This window comes from Sesamum indicum, linkage group LG1 (assembly GCF_026168435.1).
Source record: "Sesamum indicum cultivar Baizhima isolate 11 linkage group LG1, ASM2616843v1, whole genome shotgun sequence".
In the NCBI taxonomy this organism is placed as follows: domain Eukaryota; kingdom Viridiplantae; phylum Streptophyta; class Magnoliopsida; order Lamiales; family Pedaliaceae; genus Sesamum; species Sesamum indicum.
Window position 1 is genome coordinate 11,846,622 of NC_142657.1, and position 22,169 is coordinate 11,868,790.

At 34.0% G+C, this 22,169-nt stretch overlaps 2 protein-coding genes across 2 annotated transcripts; both read right to left on the reverse strand.

Moving 5' to 3' along the window:
* Positions 1-3,042: 3,042 nt before the first annotated feature.
* On the reverse strand, positions 3,043-7,173 carry LOC105157994 (uncharacterized). Its single transcript, XM_011074582.3, has 2 exons — positions 6,879-7,173; positions 3,043-4,675 (listed from the first exon to the last, which is right to left on the reverse strand). Exons 1-2 carry the CDS (start codon positions 6,981-6,983, stop codon positions 3,413-3,415), a joined length of 1,368 nt encoding a protein of 455 aa, XP_011072884.1. The 5' UTR covers positions 6,984-7,173; the 3' UTR covers positions 3,043-3,412.
* A 5,590-nt stretch (positions 7,174-12,763) lies between these two features.
* Positions 12,764-21,400, reverse strand: LOC105158003 (Peptidase M1 family protein). Its single transcript, XM_088883136.1, has 32 exons — positions 21,022-21,400; positions 20,554-20,628; positions 20,382-20,426; positions 20,133-20,273; positions 19,944-20,019; positions 19,228-19,304; positions 18,937-19,050; positions 18,738-18,812; positions 18,550-18,657; positions 18,252-18,464; positions 18,092-18,153; positions 17,969-17,996; positions 17,770-17,856; positions 17,641-17,666; positions 17,279-17,342; positions 17,110-17,190; positions 16,894-16,941; positions 16,613-16,768; positions 16,458-16,469; positions 16,251-16,307; positions 16,027-16,136; positions 15,859-15,939; positions 15,596-15,779; positions 14,945-15,093; positions 14,729-14,867; positions 14,499-14,645; positions 14,325-14,406; positions 14,053-14,228; positions 13,622-13,732; positions 13,421-13,537; positions 13,246-13,317; positions 12,764-13,135 (listed from the first exon to the last, which is right to left on the reverse strand). Exons 1-32 carry the CDS (start codon positions 21,097-21,099, stop codon positions 13,055-13,057), a joined length of 3,072 nt encoding a protein of 1,023 aa, XP_088739262.1. The 5' UTR covers positions 21,100-21,400; the 3' UTR covers positions 12,764-13,054.
* Between the last annotated feature and the right edge of the window lie 769 nt (positions 21,401-22,169).

Sequence of the window (22,169 nt, forward strand, 5' to 3'; positions counted from 1 at the left end):
TATTTATATGAGAATGGATTATTTTGAAATAATCCAATGATCTCAGCTTGTAATATGATTTAATCAACTCCTTTTTTAGATTAATCATTCTCATACAAGAGGTAAATATTTTGTAACGGGGTACTATTGATGTACGTCGGGGTAAAAAATATATAAGTTCTAAAAAATTACGATTTGCAAGGTCAATAAAAGCATATTGTATTAAATAAATGGGACACGAATAAACTACCTGAAAAATATACGAGCTCCTTATAGAAATAAATGGAATCTCAAGAAATCCCATATAAAGGTGATACCCTCACAAAATTCCAAGAGGAGGAAAATCATTACGAGGATGTCTTTACGAAACAAGATTTCTTCCAAGCTACGAGCTTCCGAATAGAAAAAGTGACGAACAGATTCCCCAAAATATCCGTATTTGCAGAGCCAAAACAAGACAAGATTTTCTACAAACTCAAAAAAAAAAAAAAAAATTATACAGCTACGAGTTTTTTTAAAAAATAAAAAATCTATAAATGCGAGTCCTCCCAAAGGGTGAAGGAGACAAGTAGTATTCTTCCTCTTGTATCAATTTATCCTTGATGTACATAAAACAACGTCATCAATTATACTTATGATAACAAACATAAAATTACTGTTTAATTTATTTCATTTAACTATCCCCATAATCTAAATGATGTAAATATAGGATATGAAATATTAAATAGAATTTGAAATTTGGATCTTATTTTATTTTATTTAAGGACATAATAGTCAAAGACTTGGAAGGGAAGACCAAATTTTATATGATGCTTGAAAATTATTTGGTCAGCACCCCAAGATGACAAACACACGGGTACAAATAGATGGGAATTTGTTTCAACTTTTTAAATTGATTAAAGTTTTTTTTTTTTTCTTTTCAAGATTAGATATTAGGTAGAGGTTTCGCAGTCAGAATATTCTGAGTTCGAGTCATATAAGTATAAATATTTAATATATTTTAAATTATAGTATGTTATTATTTTTTATTTATTTTGAATTTGATGATTAATTTATAAATATCAATGTATTCTATAATAATATTGTGTTGATTAATTTATTTTTTTATGATTAAACTATCCTTATATATCTTCACACGCACTAATGCATTGTGAGGAGATATATGCATTTTCACTTTGATCACAGGGTAAATATGATTTTTTTATTCAACTTTTTTGTTAGTATCAGAAAATTCCATAAATTCTGACTGATTAAGTGATTTATTTGTTGGATGAAAACAAACGTCTAATTATAATTTTTTACACTATAAGGAGTCTGCGCGTAATATCCCTATTTAATTGAGTTGTAAACTTCCTAAAGGGAGAAATAATTAAACAATATTTTTCCATATGGTTTAAGAAAATCTGTATTTTTTGTTAATCTTTTTATTACACTAAAACTCTAAAATATTTGATTGGCGGCGGTTGAGTGTCATTAATACTTACATTAAAATCAGTGTTAGGAAAAATAAAAGGCTAAGGATCTTTGAATGTATGGTGAGCAGTGAGCACATGGAACATGTGTGGATTGATACCAAATCTTTTTATTATCTTTTTCAATTATGAACTAATTTAAATATCGAATAATTATAAAGAGAACTTCCCCACAGTGGTCCCAACGATAACAGAATAAAAGTGCCGATTGAAGAAGCAATCTTAGCATTATTGGAGTGACCTAATCATGATTCTGTAAAAATAAACTTATAAAATTTAATATACACACGGATATGAATATTGTTCTAAAGCTGATCATCATAGATCCACCTAACCTAAGTGTCTTAAATATTAATAGTTAGGTTAGTTGAGCAGCCCAATCTAATCCATACATAGTAGTTTCATTAAAATAGAAAATTATACCCCAGGTTTGGTTTCATTTTTTGGTTTTTTTCAAAATAAGATACAACACACTCAATGTTTTAATATTTTATCTCTGTATTTTTTTTTTTTTTTTAGCTTTCTATATATAATATAAAAGAGACATAATTCAATAATGAAAAGTGATTTTTGTCTTCAAAAAACGCAATATTAAACATACAATATTTATATATATAAAAGAGATGTGATTTGACAATTGAACAGTGATTTTTGTCTCTTAAATCCCAATATCAGATCTACACCATTTATTTTAAATTACCACAAAACAGAAACACGAACATATTATCTATTTTCAACACCCACTTATTTATCTTTACTTTTTTCTCTTTATCTCCAAAACATCAAAACAAAACACTCCAAAATCTGAACCAAACACTTGTAAAGTTGTGTGAGAGCTCTAGCTTACACCAAAACCAACCCTTAATAAATTATCTTCAATATTTTACTAGTTGTGTTAGCTAAGCAGCCCTACATATCTATATCTAATAAATAATATAGGACGCGGAGATTATATGAATCTGCACGGCAGTCGGCACGTCTTTGGTCCGCACTTATATTATACTACTTATCAGAGCTCCAAATGAATCAAAATAGAATAATCATACACAAGAAGATTTAGAAACTCAAACAATTTTAAACTCCTTATCGACCATGCAAGAGAAACAAATTGTACTGATGAAGAAAAAGATCAGTCCAAGAAAAGAAGAATCGCTCACTCAAACAAAGTTTGTAATTAAACTTACCAAATTAACATGATATGGTGAATTGCTGAAATACCCCTAATAGACAAATCGCAGTTGATAGATGAGGGATGAAATTATACTTCACTTTCACCTACTCAAATAATATAATTTGTAATAGTATAAATACCCTTCTTATTCTTTTATTTGAGGGGAAAAAATTCTTGTAAAAAACTCTAGCGACAACATGTTGAATCGTATCTTCATAATACAAATGCAGTCAATCTCGCTTTTTAATGACATCAATTATGATAGTACCTCTGAATGACCGCGTGCTTAGAGAACTTCAGCAACACCAGGAAAGCAACCGAAAGCTTCTTAACATGCCAATGATAAAGTAAGAATGTAACGGAATATAGCAGCTAAAATGAACCTCAATTGAGACTTTCCTGCTGTATCCAGAAGCTCGATTGTCAAAATTATATCTAATAGTTTATCATCGTTTTCACTGTCATCATTAGCAGAAGCCGGTCTATGGCAGTTCTAGCTATATATATTAATTATCTTACATATACAACAAAATGTCAATACCTAGATGATGTAGCTTCGAGACATTTCTGTCTCGAGCATCATACGGTATTGCCACTATCCTACGAATATGTCCCTTTTTTCTATTTGCTGTGCTGGGGGGTCAGGAAGTTCTCAAAAACAGCCTTCAAGTAAGAGTCAGTCCTGCAAACATCAACTACCTTAGTATCCAATTTTACCACTACAATTAATTTCACAATGACTGAGCTATCACCAGAAGAACTTGGCCTTTTATCTTCAGCATTGCTGCTGCTAGCTGACCCCTGTCTGCATCATCGGGAAGAAAGACCAGTTCTTACATGGGCTTCCATCCTCCGCAACAACCTTCTCGTTAACCCACCACTCAGAAGAACCAATGCTAGGTTCATCAGAATTTCCTCCGTCTACATTGTCGAAGTTAAATTCTTTGGATGATCCGAGAGTGATTGTCCGGTTCTTTTGATGTCTTCGCTCGTTGTCACCATCAGTTTGATCTTTCTTGGATGTGTAATTGGAGTCTTCTCCAGCAGGATACCCACTCCCATTTGCCATTTCAATTGGCTTTTCTCCGCCCATATGTTCTGCGTTCTCAACCGACTCTTGAGATGATTTGGCCAAGGCCAATGGCTTCTTTTCCACACATCTTACAACTTCTTCAGCAGTTATCTCGAAAGAAACTCTATGATCAACCATGGTCTCGTCATTTTTCAATCTTTTATGTGTATCTGGGAGTGGAGCAACATCTGAATTTTGACGGTTCAGTAGACAACTATCACAGGATCTAGGGCCGGCCGCATCCGGAGTCACAGCGCCAGATTCTTGACGCGATCCCCATTCACGAACCACAATATTGTCAAGATCCAAAAGTTTAGGAGGGTTACCGGTTCTGAACTCAAGAAAAAAGGGGTGTCCAGCAGCAAACTCACGGTCAGGAAACGGTGATGAGGTGCCTGAACCAGAGATACCTGAGCTAGGCGAGATCAAATGGCTAACTGGACTACCAGGTTGAAGCTGATAGGATTGGAACTCATATGGAGAGATGTGGAATCTCTGACCAGCTTCACTGTTCTGGAGGTTGGGTTCAAGAAGCCTTGCAAATGGGACCTCAGGAGAGGAAGGTGTGGTTAAGTGGACCGACTCTGGGGGAGGCGTATAGGGGGCAGTAGATGGTTCAGTGGTGAAGGTTGAGAAGACCGGGGGAGAAACTAACTGGGTCTCATGAGCATAAGGACCAATAGCAAAAATTGAGGCAGGACCACCGGGAGAATACATGCTTGCTGATACAGAAGTCAGTGATAACAGGCCAGTCGGTGACTGGGCAGCAGATGGAGGTTCGGATGGAAGGAATGATGCAGGAGAAGAAGGAGGTGCAACAAAGGGCAATACTATGGAAGGTGGTTGCGCTGGATGTTCTGCCGTGGGAGCATCAGCTCCTGCAGCAGTAGTTTCAGGAACAAGAACGGCATGCCCAATTCGCTTAGTCTTGTTCGACCCAAAACACCAGTAAAGGCTCCACCAGCGTCCCCACCTCCTTTTCTGCATATGACCATGAGCAATGACAATCACATCAGTGTCATAGTTGGCTATGATTTATATCGCATAAAAGAAAATACCAACATGAGGGCCAAGCCAATCATTGGATTTAGTTTACTATGTTTTTTTGAAACTGCAGCAGTTGATCATCAGCTTCATCTAAATCTAAGGGGCGCAATCTGATTTGCCGAAGTCAGTTGCAATGCAAGCTTTATATCAAGCTAACAGCAGAACATGAATAAATGCTTTGTGCTTTATTGATTCCTAGAATCCTTTCAATTAGTGAAGTGTGCGGAGTAAATGAAGTTATATCTATAATCTTTGGTTGATTTGCTGACCTTGCTATCATTCATCACTTGACATTTGACTTAAATCCTAACCTATTCATATGCATATAGATCGTAAGTGCGTAGGTCACACATCCCCCTATGATGCATTTTATCCCCACCCCCAAAAAAGGGCGTGTGTGCACGGTAACACAATAGCCATCAAACAGAGTTGAACATGAGCTTGAAACTTTCTGAAGGGCACTAAGTTAAAAATTTTGGACCAAATATAATTCATGACAAAAATAATTTTTCAGCCATAACATTATACAAAAAATGTCTATAGTAAACAGATTGCTATAATCAAAATGGGATTTATGCAGTCCTGCCAATGATGAAAAAGAAGATGGACACATCTTCAGGCAAAAAATCATCAACAATACATATAACTGCCTATTGCAGTCCATTGTATTTCTTTGGGTGAAGATCCATTAGGAACTCATGTTCAAAGCTTTCACTGCCTTAGGGTGTTCAGAAATCTCAAATCCCCAAAGGTTAATTTGTGGTTTATCTTGTTTAAAGCCACATCAACTGCCCATTTAAAGCTTTTATTTGAAACTTGGAGAAGAAAGAAGCAGATGATGTTGAAAGATATGAAAAGAAAAAGGAGCATGCTAAGGCTTTACATCTCAAAAAATTTGGTTTGGGAAGGAATATTGAGAATGACGAGTGAAACTACTTCTCAAAATCTCTAACACCACTAGCGCCAGTCCAAACTCTTCGTATACTTTGCATATCATTATGTTTTTGGCACACATCCTAAAACTGAAAAGAGAACCAGTAACATGAGCTTGCAGAAAATGACATTCGTAGAAGACGCGTGCAGCTGCAATTTCTTTATAATGTCACACATTTCAGTCATTATGTAAAATATCATTACCATGGAGAAGTAAACGCTCAGATCCCCATTTCCCAGACATTATAAATAAACTTTGCAAAAGTCTCCAGACACGAGTATGTTAAGGCTCAAAAACACTATTAACTTATAAGGGGGCCTGGTGAAAGAAAACAGGACAAGTCAATTCTTCAACAAACTGTTGTTTATGGGAGATATTATTAGGCTAAAAGGCGACAGACAGAACTTTGCAATGAACATGCACCCTCTGTCCAAGAAACTTTATCACTGCAGTCGTATAATCTGGATGTCGTTAACATTATTGTGACGAAGACTAGTAAGAAGGCAACATGATGGACTAAGGAATTATTCACTGTAAGGCAGTTGGAAAAGTCATGATCAACTGAAACTTTTCCATTTTGCTACGACTGTCATAGATTCAACAACTTTCTCCGACTGTACATTGGGCTCTCTTTTTCATTGATTGAACAAATTTCTGGACTCCACGAAACATACTGTTAACCACTACATCCTACCATTTGAAAACGCTCTGCTAATAATTTCATACACAAAAAAAAAAATCATTTTATAGTGCCGAATCCTGTAAAACAGGTCCGAGAGTCCTTCAGACGACAAATCAAGTTCAAGTGGAGGTAATTCCCAACAATAAAGAGAAAAAATAAAACAAAATCGAGTCGAAGCGATCTACTTTCTCATCGATACTCATGCAAGAATACCATACTACATCCAAAATCTTTCCGCGAGCAGATGAATAAAATTGCAGACGGTAAAAACAGAATCAAATGATCACATCACCAGATCTCCAACCTCAGACAAACTCCTAAGCAGGCAAAAGAATTAAGCATCCAGCCTAGGTAAATTTAGCAACAAAAAACATCAAAACCTCGAAAATAACGAAATAGAAACGAACAATCATGAACTAACTTCCCGCACAAACAAGCACCAGACACTTAAATATCTAATCCACAAATAAAAAAGAAAAAAAAAATGGAACCGTGAACAAAATCCTCAAACTTCCTCATACCTGAACCGAATCCTGAAGACCGCGAGTCTCCACAGATGCGATCGCAGTGGCGGCCGCGTTTATGGTCTCCAACGCGTCGGCTCCATTGACTCCTCCTCTTCTCATCGTTTACTCAATCAATCAAACAAACAAATTGAACTCCAAAAACATACTCATCAAAGTGAACAATCAATATTTATGCGTACATATAAATATTCTATTTCTGTAGAGAAAAGGAAAACGGAGAAACGGCGCACAGGCACAGCAAAATCGTGTGTGTAGATGCTGTAAGTAATTTATATTGAGGATTTGGAGGTCAAACACGCCCAAGACTGAAAAGCGATTAGTTTATATAATTGTGATCATTATGGGAGTGGGGTTTATATATTTCAATTAATTAATTTGATTAAGGAGCTGAAATTACCAAAAAGGGCTTGTAGTTTTTGTGTTACTAAGACAATATAAAGATGAATTATTATTATTTAATAATATGAGATTTATTTCAAATAAAGTGATTATTATAACTATAAAATGGAAAGTAATGATATTTTAATGGAAAAAGAAAACGTGTTTTTAGTAATTAATTGAAATAATAATAATAATAATAAATGCGAAAGTGAAAATAGAAGTTGATTGAAGGAGTCCCAAGGGTAGTTTAGTACTTTCGGAATAAAAGCGGGCCATTAGTGGAAGTAATTACCGAGGGAGGGGGAACCTTTTTGGTTATGAATCAATGTGCGCACGTGTGGACATCCGTTTCTACAACATGGCTTTTCGTGCGCACCCCCGCGTAGGTTTGGGCCCACCGTGAAAATTCTCCCCCTTTACCCGCCACCCGGACTAACTTGCACGGTTGGTTCATCTCTCCAACGCGTAACAACTACCAAGTCTACCATTTCCTATATCTATCTATATCTATACCATTAAAAAAAAAAAAAAAAACAAAATACAAACAAACTCCTTATGATATTGTAATTGAATATATTATTATTTATATAAAAAATAATAATATTTTATTATTTTAGTATTTTTAAAAAATATAATAATTTATTTTTTTATATTTTTTTAAAATGAAACAATTTACCTTCTTAAATACAGGGAATAAATTGCTATTACTTTTTTATAAGGAGATACTCTGTTTATTTATAAAATTATAGAATATTAAAATTTAATATCTCAAAGTTATTATTTCTATACACAAAAATATGAACTTTCTAGAATATTCTTATTTTAATATTTTCTTAAAAATAATTATTATTTAATATATTCCTAATTTTCAACTCACATATATTTAAGGTTGGAAGATTTCATCAATTTTGATCAATTATTCATTTTATCTTTATTGTTTTGTTTATTTAAACCTATACAATAAAAATTTAAATTACAGATATATACCGAACGTATTTTGATTGCTAATATTTATTAAATTTTGTGATTGATAATCATTATAAGTTACGATGGACTAAATTTCGAGTAACTCTCAATTTATTTATGAAGTCTTATCATATTTTTTTAATTATGCTCAATTTTAATTGGTGATATACTAAAAATAACCAATATTTGTACTGACTGTCCAAAAGTCTGATAAAATTTGCAAGAAAACACAAACTCCAAACATGTCGTAAGGGAAGTACAAGTGGTTTTGCGGACTACACTCGACTTGAATGGTGCTACCCTGATACGACTAAAGCTTATGTTGATTATACACTAAAGTCGTACCGACAGAATCAATACGTGCATTGATTGTTTAAGTATCTAATATGTATGGGAATGAACACAAAATTTCAAATATAGTAAAAGCTGAAAATGCTTTTCGTGGACTAACTCAATTTTAGTGATGCTATTTTAATAAAATTACGGGTAAATTACATTAACACTTGTTGAAATTACGCTAAATTATATACACATCCCAAATTACAACTATACCCTCTACGGGGTATTGCTACAATATTTTCCATAGAATGTTTGTGTAAATTTTGCTTTTGAAGAGGAGGTATAATTTATAGTTATAACCTCAAGAGATTTATTTGTAATTTTATAAAAAATAATAATAAGAGGTATTTGTGTGTTTTCTGTCTAACCTCAAGGGTTTTAATGTAATCTACCCTAGAATTAATGTCCATTTTCGTTAATTAACGAACAGTCACGACAGAGTATTTATTAGATGATTGTTAATTTAAAAAAAATTATAATTTTTTAAATTATGTTAAATTATATATAATTATTAAAAATATACGTATCAAGAAAGCACGTTGTAATTTACTCTTAAAAAACGAACGTGAGTAGAAATGATTCCAACTGTAGTGTTTGGTATTCGGAAAAAGTGCGTTTTATGACTTCCACTTTTACCTATTTGATTGCAAACTTTTGGCCGACTTTTGGGGAACTCCAAACGGAGTTGTAGCCTCTCTCTAGGCTTACTCGTGTTGCCCAATCTCAGTTCATTCCGGAATTTAATAATATCAAGCCTAGTAAGACAATCATCAAGACATATTATATATATATATGAAAAATAACAAACAACTCCTTATCGTATCATAAATAAGCAAATTACTCTTTTATAAAAAAAAAATAAATAATGATTTACCTTCTTATATTTTATAAAATACAATAATTTATGTCCCTATGATTTTTAAAATTAAACAATTTACCTTCCTGTATAAGGAGGTAAATTGCTTCATTCTAAAAAGTATAAGGGATGAATTGCTATATTTTTTTCATAGGGGGATGATGTGCTCATTTTCAATATCACATAGGAATAAATCGCTATTCGCCATATATATATATATATTTGTTTCTTTAGAATTATTGTATATAACCTTATAATCTTTGGTCTTTGCCAATAATTTTTATTTTTTTAATAATTATATACACACATATTAGAAATATTAATATTATTTATATTTTTAGAAAAATAATACGTACAATTTTAAAAAAATATTGATATTATTACATAAACTATCCCTACGTTTAATTGTCATGAGTAATTTCTATAATCATGCAGAAGGCAAAAGAGATTTTGTGTAAACAGACTATAGATCAGGAGGATAAATTTAATTGTTCTTTTCTTTCAATAAATTCATTGCGATCATGTCGAGATTTAAAGCACCGACAATTTTAACAGTCAAGAATTCAATCATAATTTTATAGCCATGAAACGTTAATTTCGCCAATTAAATTAAAATTCATTAAAATGTTTTAAATGAGGGGCATTCTAAAAAATTAAATTTTAATTGTATTTTTATTTTAAATTTGCTCACATTTTTTGTTTAATATATACACACACTATACATGTAAAAAAATATATTTATTTATTTCATTACTATATTATAATAATAATAATAATTTTATTTATAACCTATAATATTGAACTTATACTTTAAGTATAAACCCCGTACACATATTTACATGGAAATTATAAAATTTTATATATCCTCCTTAAATTCTTGAACTGTATTCCTTCATAAGTGGAAATATAAGATAAATTGTGACAATTAATAAATTAATATCAAAGCAATCTGAATCAAATTGAGAAAATTAATTACTTTTGATTAATTTGTAATCTCCCCAATTAGTTAAAATTATATTATTAAATTATTATATTATATATTATACATTTTAATTATTTTTTAATATTGTATATATTATTATATTGATTGTTGATAATAAAATTTAAAAATTTTAACTGATTCACTAATAAGACTTGAAAAGTGTCACTATCAATCAATGAGATATTACAAGTTAATATATTATATAATGTAAATGTTTTTGCGGCGGTTTAAAATATTATTTATGATATGCGACCCCATACTGATACATTGATATAAGTTAATTATCTTTGTTATGTATGATATTATAATTTTAGCATAGGTCCAATGTCTTTGGATCTTGACGATGAATTTGGGCTAATGGAACAAAAGAACTTAAGAAATAGCACCTGCGAAATAAAGTATTAGCACTCTGACATTCAAATTAATTTCGAATTTAGGAATAAATAAATATAGAAATAAATCGTATTGAGAAATTGAGATAAAAGTAAGAATTGCGTAAGCACAGTATGGCTTAGAGCACGAGTTGAGAGTTGCAAAAAAATAGCGATATAGTTCCATATTCTTTAGGCCTTCCATTAAGGAGTGCCACCTGTATTTATAGAAAAAGAGTCCTATTCGCAGGAACTCTGTCGTGAGCTGCATTTTCGAGAAAAAGGGCGAAATTTGTGGATAAGGCACGATCTTATCTCCTCCTTAACTTGAGCAACACGTCTTTGATTGGAGGAGGACTCCTTTGATATGAAGACTCATCCTTCTAGGTGAAGAAGTCCACCTTATTGGGGGCGCCTCCCTTCTCCTAGGTTGGGCTTGGAAGGTAGGTTTGAGATCCGACAGGCCTTGTACTAGGCCTCCTTTTTGGGCCGAACTGGGATTGCTTAGTGCACTAGGCTTCCCTTTTAGATTGGACCTGATAATGTTTCAATGAGTTATCCTCATCATGGGCTGATGGACCTAATTTGGGCTTTAGATCTCTTCTTAGGCCAAAATGCTTTTGGGCCATACACATCATCGTGACTTTTTTAAAATATTATATATATTATTATTAATATTATATGTTATAGTTATTTGACTATAAATTTACATATTTTTCTAATTATAATTCATTTGTACAAATATTACAATGAATATAAATATTATAATATAATTAAATATCCCACTTTATATAACTTATTGTGATTTGATTCTCATTGTTATATTAATGTATTATTTAATTGAGCTATTATTTTGTATATCAATTATTTATTTATCGCTATTTATATTAAAATCATAAGTAATATTTTTATTTATTATAATTATATAATAATTTTTAATATTAATTATATCTAAAATATATAAATTATAAATTAAATAATTATAATATATATATATATAAACAAGGCTGTCAAGCCTTGACGGAACAAAAATAATAATAATAATAATAATAATAATAATAATAATAATCAGACACCTTCATTTATAATTAATACGTGACGTATTAATTCAGTTCAGTTGAATTAGTCTTAAACGATAATTTTCAAAGATAATTTTTCTATAAAAATGTATTTAAAAGAAAAAAGTGCAGCTACTTAGGACCAAATTAAGCTGTTCCATCACAACATTTATTTCGATTAATTTCTACAATAATAACACCTCAATGTAAACTATTTATATTTTGACTTTTCATCTTATTTAACAATATGGTATGTAAACATGTCTCCTTTATAGTCAATGGGAGGAAAAATTGGCATCTTCTTTTGACAACTCATGTGGTTTTCTTTTTTTAAAAATAAAAAACAAAAATAGCTTAATTTTGTGGAATTATGATAATTATTTATATTTACTAAATAGTGCAACTTTTATTTACAAATTTTAATTTTATTTTTATTTTCAATCACTCTCAACTATCACTGCAACTAAACATGTAACTTTGCTTACAACTTATCCCTACCATTAATAATAAAAATTATTCACTTATCGTAACGATCCAAACCAATCTCATCCTTCTCAATCGGCTTTTTCACCGTATCACGAAATTTCTCTAATAGAAATACTCGATAACAAGAAACCATTAGTAATTTGTGGCACACTAATAAAGATACGTGATTTTTCAAGATTGTTCTAAATAATTTTCTATGTAGTTTTAATCATCCCTGACCTAAAGTCTATTTCATTTACGCAAATCATCCCTATCTTTTAAAGAATTACACATCCACCATCTTCGAGAACATCAACATTATTTAGACAAACCATCCTTACTTTTTAAAAAATTACAGATACATTCCCCAAAAATCACGACACCCATTCGCCCCTCGGCATTTATGATAAAGTAGATCAAAGTTGCCAATTTAACATCAAAGAATTGACAAAGAGAAGAGGTTGGATCGTTGATGGACTTCATTAACAGCATAAATAGTCTATATGAAATCTGAATTCAGCCACAATTGCAGATGCAGCACTATAACATATATATGTATATGCAGTAAAAACGTGTTCTTTGCAGATAACACGTTTTTTTCCTGGAGCAATATGGGAGTTTGGACGTTTTCCTGAGCAACTATACGAACATATATATAAGCAGTAAAGCATGTTCTTCCCGGAAACCACATTTTTCCTGGAGGAATATAGCAGTTTCTTCTTCTACGTTTTCCTGATAAACTAAGAACAAACTCAAGCAGAAAGACTCTTTGATGCGATCTCAAACACATTTTCTGAGAGCCCGTTTGCAGCCAGTATCATTTCCAGCTGAGCCTGCAACAATTCAACGAACATCAAATTTAGTATAATACAACAGCAGAACCACAGTTATAGATCTCAGGCCGCATCCAGAAAACATCAAACAGAATAGAGCATATTATCACCTTTGCAAGATTTTGTCGGGTTTCATCGTAGCGTTTCCACCTAGAGAAGGAGGATACCATGCGTGAAGCCACCTGTAGAGGAGATAATACAATTTATGAAAGTTTTAGAAGAAATAAATAGGAGACAAAAGCAAATAAGAGACTAGTCAGTGGAGAAACTTCGTTTTGGCGAGACCTGAGGATTCAGCTTGTCAAGCTGCACCACCATTTCGCCCAAGAACTTGTAGCCGGACCCATCTTTGGCATGGAAGTTGACCGGAGATCTACAGAATCCTCCGACCAGTGCATAAACCTGCACGGCATCCAAATCGACGTTACATTTTGACCTAAATAAGATCTTTGTGGTCGAAGGGATGTGTTTGGATTGGGCACCAACCTTGTTGGGATTACGCAGGTCAAAGGCTGGATGGTCAAGGAGTTTACGCACATTCTCAACGTTTCCAGGGATATCTGCCATGGCTTGTAGTGCTAACCACTTGTTCACGACCTGAACAAGGAGAATTTTCAAACTGATCACTTGACATCATATGAAAGGATAATTTTCCAATTTGCCATCTTAACCAGGATGAGATCTCATCCATAACAGTGTTTCTCTCACCATATACGTTCCTACTGTATCGTGTGAACCTTACCAATCTCCGTAATTTCTGACAAAATCACTAACATTTTAACTGAAATTTGCCTAATCACATTAGACTAGACAGCATTCAACCGGGCATTAGATGTTGCGATTTTTTCTGTCTATTCTGTTTAAGACCAGAAAATTTTAGAAAATGAAACAAGACATGTTGGATGTGATGAACATACCAAGAAATCATGCTGCCACTTGTTATAGAAATCGGCCAAAATGTCATCCCGAGTTTTACCAGGTTTCTGATCAAGAGCCACCAGTGCTGCAAATTGGTCAGTCATATTTGTGGCGGTGCTATATTCATGCAAGGCGAGCTCAGTAATCTCTGGATCATCAAGTGAGCCAAGATATGCTGCAGACAAGCAGTAATCACAGAAGCAATCAAATGAAGTCAGAAAAATTTAGGGGTGCAGGCGGGCAAGTGAGAAAAAGCCCTGATAAGGCTTACCTAGGGCGATATTTTTTAGCGCACGCCTCGCCATATTTAGATGGTTGAACACATATTCCTCGGAGCTCCTGTTGCTTTTCACCTGTGACGCACGCAGAGGACAAATAGTTGGTTCCCCGGAAATACAAACAAGGAAAAAGTTATTTCTGTGGGTATCAGCATAAACATGCATACTGTGTCAAGTAATTCTTGTTTCAATCCAGAGGCAAGCTCCTTTCTGATGAAAGTTCTAACTGCATGGACAGCGTCAGGGTCAGCAACTTCCATAATGTCCATGATTTCTGCTTCAGTAGGCAGCGTGATGGCCTTTCCAATGAATTCCTGAACAACACAAAACATTTAGAGAAAATGATGAATATACTTCCTTCGTCAGTAAAGAAACCACGAGACAGATTTATGCATGCCTTATCCAAGCTCAGGTCACAAAGTATGCTTCTGATTCCATGAAGGAACTGTGAGTTGAGAGTCAACGGCTTGTTTTGTTGAAAATCCGCCACTAAGCTGAGCATCAGTTTTCTTGCCAACACCTGCCCAGCCTCCCAACTACGGTAGCAACAATGATGCTTCAGATGATTCTCTTAATGCTCCACAAGTAGATTTAAATTTGCAAAATTACATACCGATTGAACTCATCAGAATCATTAGCAAGGAGGAAATATAGATCGGCATCAGTGAGATCAGAATCCATCCGAACAGGAGCACTGTAACCCCTTAGTATGGATGGTACTGGGCGTTCTGGGATGTCGGTGAACACAAATTCTTCTTCTTTCTGCTCAAAACAAACAATTAACAGATCAATCAAAATCGTGGCAGAATAAAAACCTTTTATTTAGGGTGCTATGATTTCAAACAGGGAATAGTTCAAACTTCAACCAGAAAAGCATTATTTCTAGAATTCCAACATATGAAGAAAACCTGTAAGGAGAAAACTGCACTGAATGAGGAGACCGATAGATCTATAATTAATCACCCCAAAAGTACATCTAGCAGTATCTCTTCTACGGTGCCTCTACTTTTTCCTATATCATTTCACAAGAATTCTATTGGGAAAAGGTTGCACTAAGAAGACCAACTGTAGGTCAATCCTCCAACTATAGTGCCGTTTCAGAACAAAAAGTTTCATCACATTGTGCAAAATCAGCGACCACAGCCTCTCTTGCCACGAGCGAACCCAAAATAAAATTAACTAATTTCTAGCATCTAAACTCAAAACATCAATAATCCCAGAAAGAGTTCCACGAGATCAAGTAAAACAACAGTTATGAACTAACCTTTGTTACTCTGAGAACTGTTGTGTGCACAGGCTGACCATTGATTGCAATACTCTCCAATTTTCCATCGTGGTAAACTGAGGATAGAGGCATGTCCTTACCGTTGGAGCCAAGCAGGCCCAAAGCTACAGGAATGAACATGGGCTCTTTGACCAGCTGTCCTGGGCTGGGGGGTACCTCTTGACTGCAAGCAAATCATGTTGACTCATTCATTCATTAGCAAAATAACCTTGTCAGGGAAAAATGACAAGACAAAAACTTACCTAAACTTGAGAGAAAATGTCTTGGCTTGAGCATCATAGGCAGAAACAACATTCAGACGAGGTGTCCCAGCTTGTGAGTACCTACATTATTCATACAGGGAAAAACTTTTACACCAAAGACAAGTGTTTGTAAAAAGTAAAAGCAGCTTTGAGCCTTCGACACCATACCATAACAAGAAGTTGGACATATCGGCACCATTTGCATCTCTCATGGCAGCGAAAAAGTCTTCGCAGGTCACAGCTTGCCCATCGTGCCTTTCAAAATATAGATCCATGCCCTAAAAGGTAAAGACACACATAAGATCTATGGATTATGCGGATATTATGCAGTGGAGGCAACCACCAAGAGAAACATATGGAGTATAGGATCAGATATTGATTTTATTCCTGACCTTCCTAAATCCTGAGGCACCCAGCAAAGTTTTGTACATTCTCACCACTTCAGCTCCCTGTTCAAAAAGATGAGATTAGATGATGACTGATATTGTATTGCATCATTTTAGTACCTCTGGCAGCTGAAAGTTCATTAAAAAAAAAAGTCCACACACAGGTGAAATCCTCAACGCTGAAACAAACTATGGATAAAGAAAAAGACCAACCTTTTCATACACCTGTCAGTAACAAAATGAAACACGAAGACAAAAGAGCAGTTAGTCATTTATCTGAATGCAGAGAACAAAGTGAAGTGCAACAAGATGATGAAAGTGCTATAGGCATACCGTTACTGCAAGTTATCGTGCAAGGCCAACCATCAAATCCAGTGCATCAGTGGATGGGACAGAAAAAATGACCATAAATCAGAACTCAATGAACAACAAATTATGAATTGAAAATTGCAAATATTGCATGAAAGAGAATAATTTCCATTAAGAAATGGAAGAATGCACTTGCCTGTGTAGAAGTTATCCATCTACCAAGGGAAAAATGAAAAAGAAATGTCAGTAATTTGCGAACAAACAGGCTAGCACATGCTTCAGTCAAATCACAAAATACAACAGGAAGGTTTTGGATGAACAGAAAAGGGGCATTTCACACCTTAATGTAAGAGTGGGGTCGGACAGGGTGAGCCATCGGACCAGCATCCTGGAAAATGAAGATAAAGGTTTGTGAATACAAGGGAAGGACAGCTAAAGATCATAATGTCAGAGAGAAACTATCCAGATCACAGCGCCTAATAGAATCATACAAACATACATATAACTCAAATTAACATCTAATGGTTTGCAAATTCAACCAGATTGCTTTCCACACCTGAGGAAACTGATAAGTTCGAAGTGTTGAAACATCAGCTATCCTTTTCACAGTACGGCTTCCCATATCAGATGAAAATTCCTACACATGTGGCCACCAATAAATGTTTCCCGGGAAAAGATAACAAAAAGATCTTAAAATGCTTTCTCATCATGATATGCATCCTAACCTGATCCCGGAAAACTGTGAGACCTTCCTTTAAGCTAAGCTGGAACCAATCTCGGCATGTGACTCTGGAATTTGATTGAATGTCAACTTACGCTTTGGCTTATATAACAATTCAAAAACTTATACTATAATACAACAATATAAGATCAAAATCCATTACGGCCATGTATTCGGTTAAATTAATATATCTCATTTATTATAGTAGATTAGCAAAAAAATTTCAATATGATGTCATTCAGTGTGGTTCAAGTTAGCAAATATTTGTACTTTCAGCCAAGTGCCAACTTCTAAAAAAATTTTATAAAGCATAGAAGCTCTTAGCTGTCACTCATTTCAAATAGCCTAAAGGAAACATAAGCTTACCTATTTCCTGTCCAGTTGTGAAAATACTGCAGATAAGACATGCAATTAATATTAATAAAGAATGTTCTAGAGGAGATTGCCAAATTCAAGAAAAATTTCGATTGTAACACTCTTGCAAATATGACAGACCTCATGCCCAATCACACCCAAAATTGCAGCATAATCTGCATCAGTTGCAGTTTCAGGAGATGCCAAGACAAGTTTGGAATTAAAAATCTGCAAAAACATGATAACAACATATAAGAATGATACGAGTGATATGACATTACATGATGATGTGATACTATATGATATGAAATTATGAAATGATGTGTAGCATCCAGCATACATTCAAACTCTTATTTTCCATGGCACCCCTGTCAATCAGAAAAAATAGAAAATCTTTAGTAATGTAAAATATATATATATCCAAAAACATCAAAATGAGTCTTCAGCAAAGAGATGAACTAACATGTTAAAATCTGGAACAGCTACAATATTAAAGAGATCCAGGTCATATTCAAGCCCGAAAACCTAATTGAAGCGCAAAAGGGAAAGAAATAAATCATAGAATTCATTATTATGGGCAATGAGAAATCTCAACAAAAACTAGATAAGTAGAGATCTTTTACATCTTCATCCCATTTCATAGCAGCTTTTAAAGAATACATGGCATGGACTGTCTTAGGCAGATCTTGGGCCGGGGTCCAGATTCTAAGAGAGACCTTTCGGCCTGAACGAGTTATAAAAGTATCATCCCTGCTCTCCAACTGTCCAGCAACTAATGCAAAAAGATAGCTTGGTTTCACAAAAGGATCCTCCCATATGGCATAATGCTTGTTGCCCTGCATTGATGCATTAAAAGATTAAGATAGATCAAACTTTCCATGACCAAAAAGCATTTTCAAGTACAAATAGAGAAAACTGCACCTCCATTTCTCCTTGCTCTATAAGATTTCCATTAGACAACAGCACAGGGTACAGTGACTTGTCAGCTTCAATATGACAAGTGTACTTTGCCATGATATCAGGACGATCCTAATGATGTAGTATCATATTAGTTGCAAGCTCTAAGGAAACTAGATAGACCCAAAGTTACACCAACATCAAACACATACCTGATAGAATGTAATTTTCCGAAAACCCTCTGCTTCACATTGTGTGCAGAAGTTCCCTGATGATTTGTAGAGGCCCTGCACAAGTATTATCCATCAAAAACTAGAATGAAAAACTGAAAGCAACTATATATGTATGCCCACAGGTGCACATGACCATATATTCTAATTGATGAGAATTCAATGTAAATTTAGGCAGGACCTCCAAAGACGTGTTCTTCTGTGGGTAGATCTCAGTGACAATATCCAAAGTAAATTTACCACTAGGAGGCGAATAAAGAGTAAGGTGGCGTGAGTCTACACAAAAATCATCCTCCTGCAACAAATAATTTCAGGCCACAGGGAGTCATGTAGATAAATCAGCATAAAAAATTCTTGTGATTAATCACTTGTAACAATTATAGCACTTATTGAAACTGGCCAGGACTTTATCTATTAAAAGCTAACTTGCACAAGCTTTAGGAAGCAAAGGTATATACCACATACGACATACCTTTGGTTCCTTGCCATCAACCTTTAATGAAATCAGTTTCAGATCAACCCCATCCAAGACCAGAGGTGAAGAGGAGCCTGTTAATGAAAATTGGTAAATCTGGAAGTTAGTTGTCAAAAATTTTCAAAATATTTTAGAAGTTAAGACAATCCGTTGCCAGCAATTAATTGAATAAAGATTTAGGAGATGCATAATCTGTGTGTGATATAAATGGTAAAAACTTGGAATATATACCATTCAACCACAACAGTTTCACATTGAGTGCAGAACTATAAATGGTAAACACTTGGAATACATACCATCCAACTACAACAGTTTTATATTGAGTGCAAAACCAGATTTTGGATCTTTCACAAGATTCAACTTTACAATAAAGCGTCATGCACCAATATTAGGTTGCATACCAACAGTGGAATCAGAGGAAACCGAACCCAATCAGGGTTCATTCAATGAATAATAATTATCTCTTTCACTTTTTAGCATGTCAGAACACATTCTGGTCGACAATGTTGTGGGCCATGAAAGTCCCCTTCTCAGGCCATGAAAAGTGGCGACTTAATATTTGGTGGAATCAAGACATTTTTGAAATTCTATTCATAGTGATCACATTACTAACAAACCCATATTTCATAGTTTCAAGATCAAATATGTCTCAATTCCAAATAGACCCCAACAGATATAAGACTTATATAAGATAAAAAAGAATCAGAAGTTACCTTCAAGTCCGGGGTAGACAACAATTTTTGAAGAAACGATTGTTTTTTCCTCACCCAGTGTAAACTTCAAATGGACCTACGACAAAATCATGTTCTTTAATTAGTGATGTGGAAACAAAATCACAGAAGTTCTGTACAATTATCAATCTCTAATGATACAAAACAAAATCAAAGATGCAGATGGATTACTGTCTCAAATAAGTAATCAGGCTGCTTGTAATCCTTCAGAAAGATTTCTTTTGGTGTATCCATAATAGATTCTTCAACTTGCTTTGGTACTGGTTCTGTTGCCACTGAGCAAATTAACCTCCGGCCAATATTTGTAGCCCTCTACAAAAGCCAAACATCACATATAGAAATGTATGAATGGATAAAAAAGTGACACTGCGACAACATTCGAAAACATTAATAAGCTCTCAGAAGAAAAAGTGAGCTTACGGGCAGTGAGTAATATGGCAACTGACGATTCCTCCAATTGGTAATCTAGTGGCAACAGTGGATTGAGAAATGTTAGAGAGCTAATGCCCCAAATTTTCATAGTAAGAAAAGGTATGCAAAAGCACAGGACAGTCAGTGGATACAGAGGGAAGAATGCCTAACGCATGCAAACCTCAGAACAAAAGAGTTGCCTGTATCTACAAAGGTTCTTTACTGAATGCCTCGTACCACGACAACTTGCCCGAAGCTGAAAAATGGCGTCAGGCGTATTATAAGGTTATAAAGGCACCACACGCTCTTACCCACACAAAACAAACTAGCATTTCTAGTAAGCTAAAAGAACATAGTGCAACTTCCATACAGCTACCAAAAGTCCTAGAAAGGGAGAAACACTTCCACGATAAGGAAAATGCGCCAAAAAAACACAGAAATGAGAGGCAAAATTTTTTATCCGTAGCCTACAAAGAAAAAGGTAATAAACCGACCTCCCTGATTGATGTGCAACAAACTTCTAAGCAAATATAAAGGATACTCAAAAACATTATGACCAAGCAAAACTATATTATTGACATAACTTTTTCTAAAGCAAGAAACAAGAACAGGAAACCCAAAAGACCAGAACATGGGAGAGGGTAATCACAGGAGTAGAGGAGACCAAACCCATGAGACATGTCTTTGACAAGGCCGAACCTTTGCACGGTAGAATCAATCGAGACATCTTACAAGCACACAAGTCTTGATTCCTAAATAATCTAGTATCGAGAAAGAAAAAGATCAATTTGCAATCAAATCTCTAAGACCCTTAAAATTTCTATCTTTTCATTATTAAAACACACACACACACACACACTGGATTTTTCCTAAAGATTTGAGTCTTTAACCAAAACAAAAGCTACCCAGATGCCTAAACCAAAAAGAAATCAAGAAAGAAACTATCAACGCCTCGTTCAGCCGGATAAAAAATAAAAAAAAAAAAGGAAAACCCGTGTAAATGCTAAGTGAAAACAGGGAGTGAACTTGGGCTCTTGTAAGGGTCATATAGAAGGATATGGATAATTCAACTACTGGACAAGGAAATTCAAAATATAAAGAAAATCCAAGAAATGCAGATTTAAATGGAATTCGAATGAAAATTCCATTGATCTGTTTTACCTTCTTGCCTACCAGTGATGATCAGGTATTGCACTCAACAGAAACTGACGATCTCCAGGAAAATCTAAGGGATAAACGATGTCAAGATTAGAGACGTAAATTTGATTTGACCTATGTTCTCACCAGTAAAAATAGTAGATGAAAATTACACCTTTTCCTTTTAAATATCAATTTCAAGAAAATCTTCTCTCGCATATTTCTGTATTGATTAAAATCTTCCATAATTTTGAGATATTTCCGGCTAATGGGCCGGAGAGAAAATTGTTGGGATATTTTTGGGCCAGTAAGAATCATGCCACTGTTGTTGTATCCATAAACATTTTATTTTTAAGGGTTAATATTTTCTCTAAAAATATGAAATTAATTTTTTTAAAAAAAATTAATATTACACTGACACCCTTTTTAAAAATTATTCGTTCATACATAACCCCCTTTAATTAGAGTTTAAATAAAAAATGCCGACACTAGCAAAAAAGAATTACATAAATTTTCAATTTTTACCTCTCATTTAACATTCTCATATATATTTTTACACTTATAAAGGATTAAATACAATTTCTATATATGGAACATCATTATATTTATTCTATTATTAGTACAAAATTATTGCACGAAAAAATATTAAATAAAAAAAAT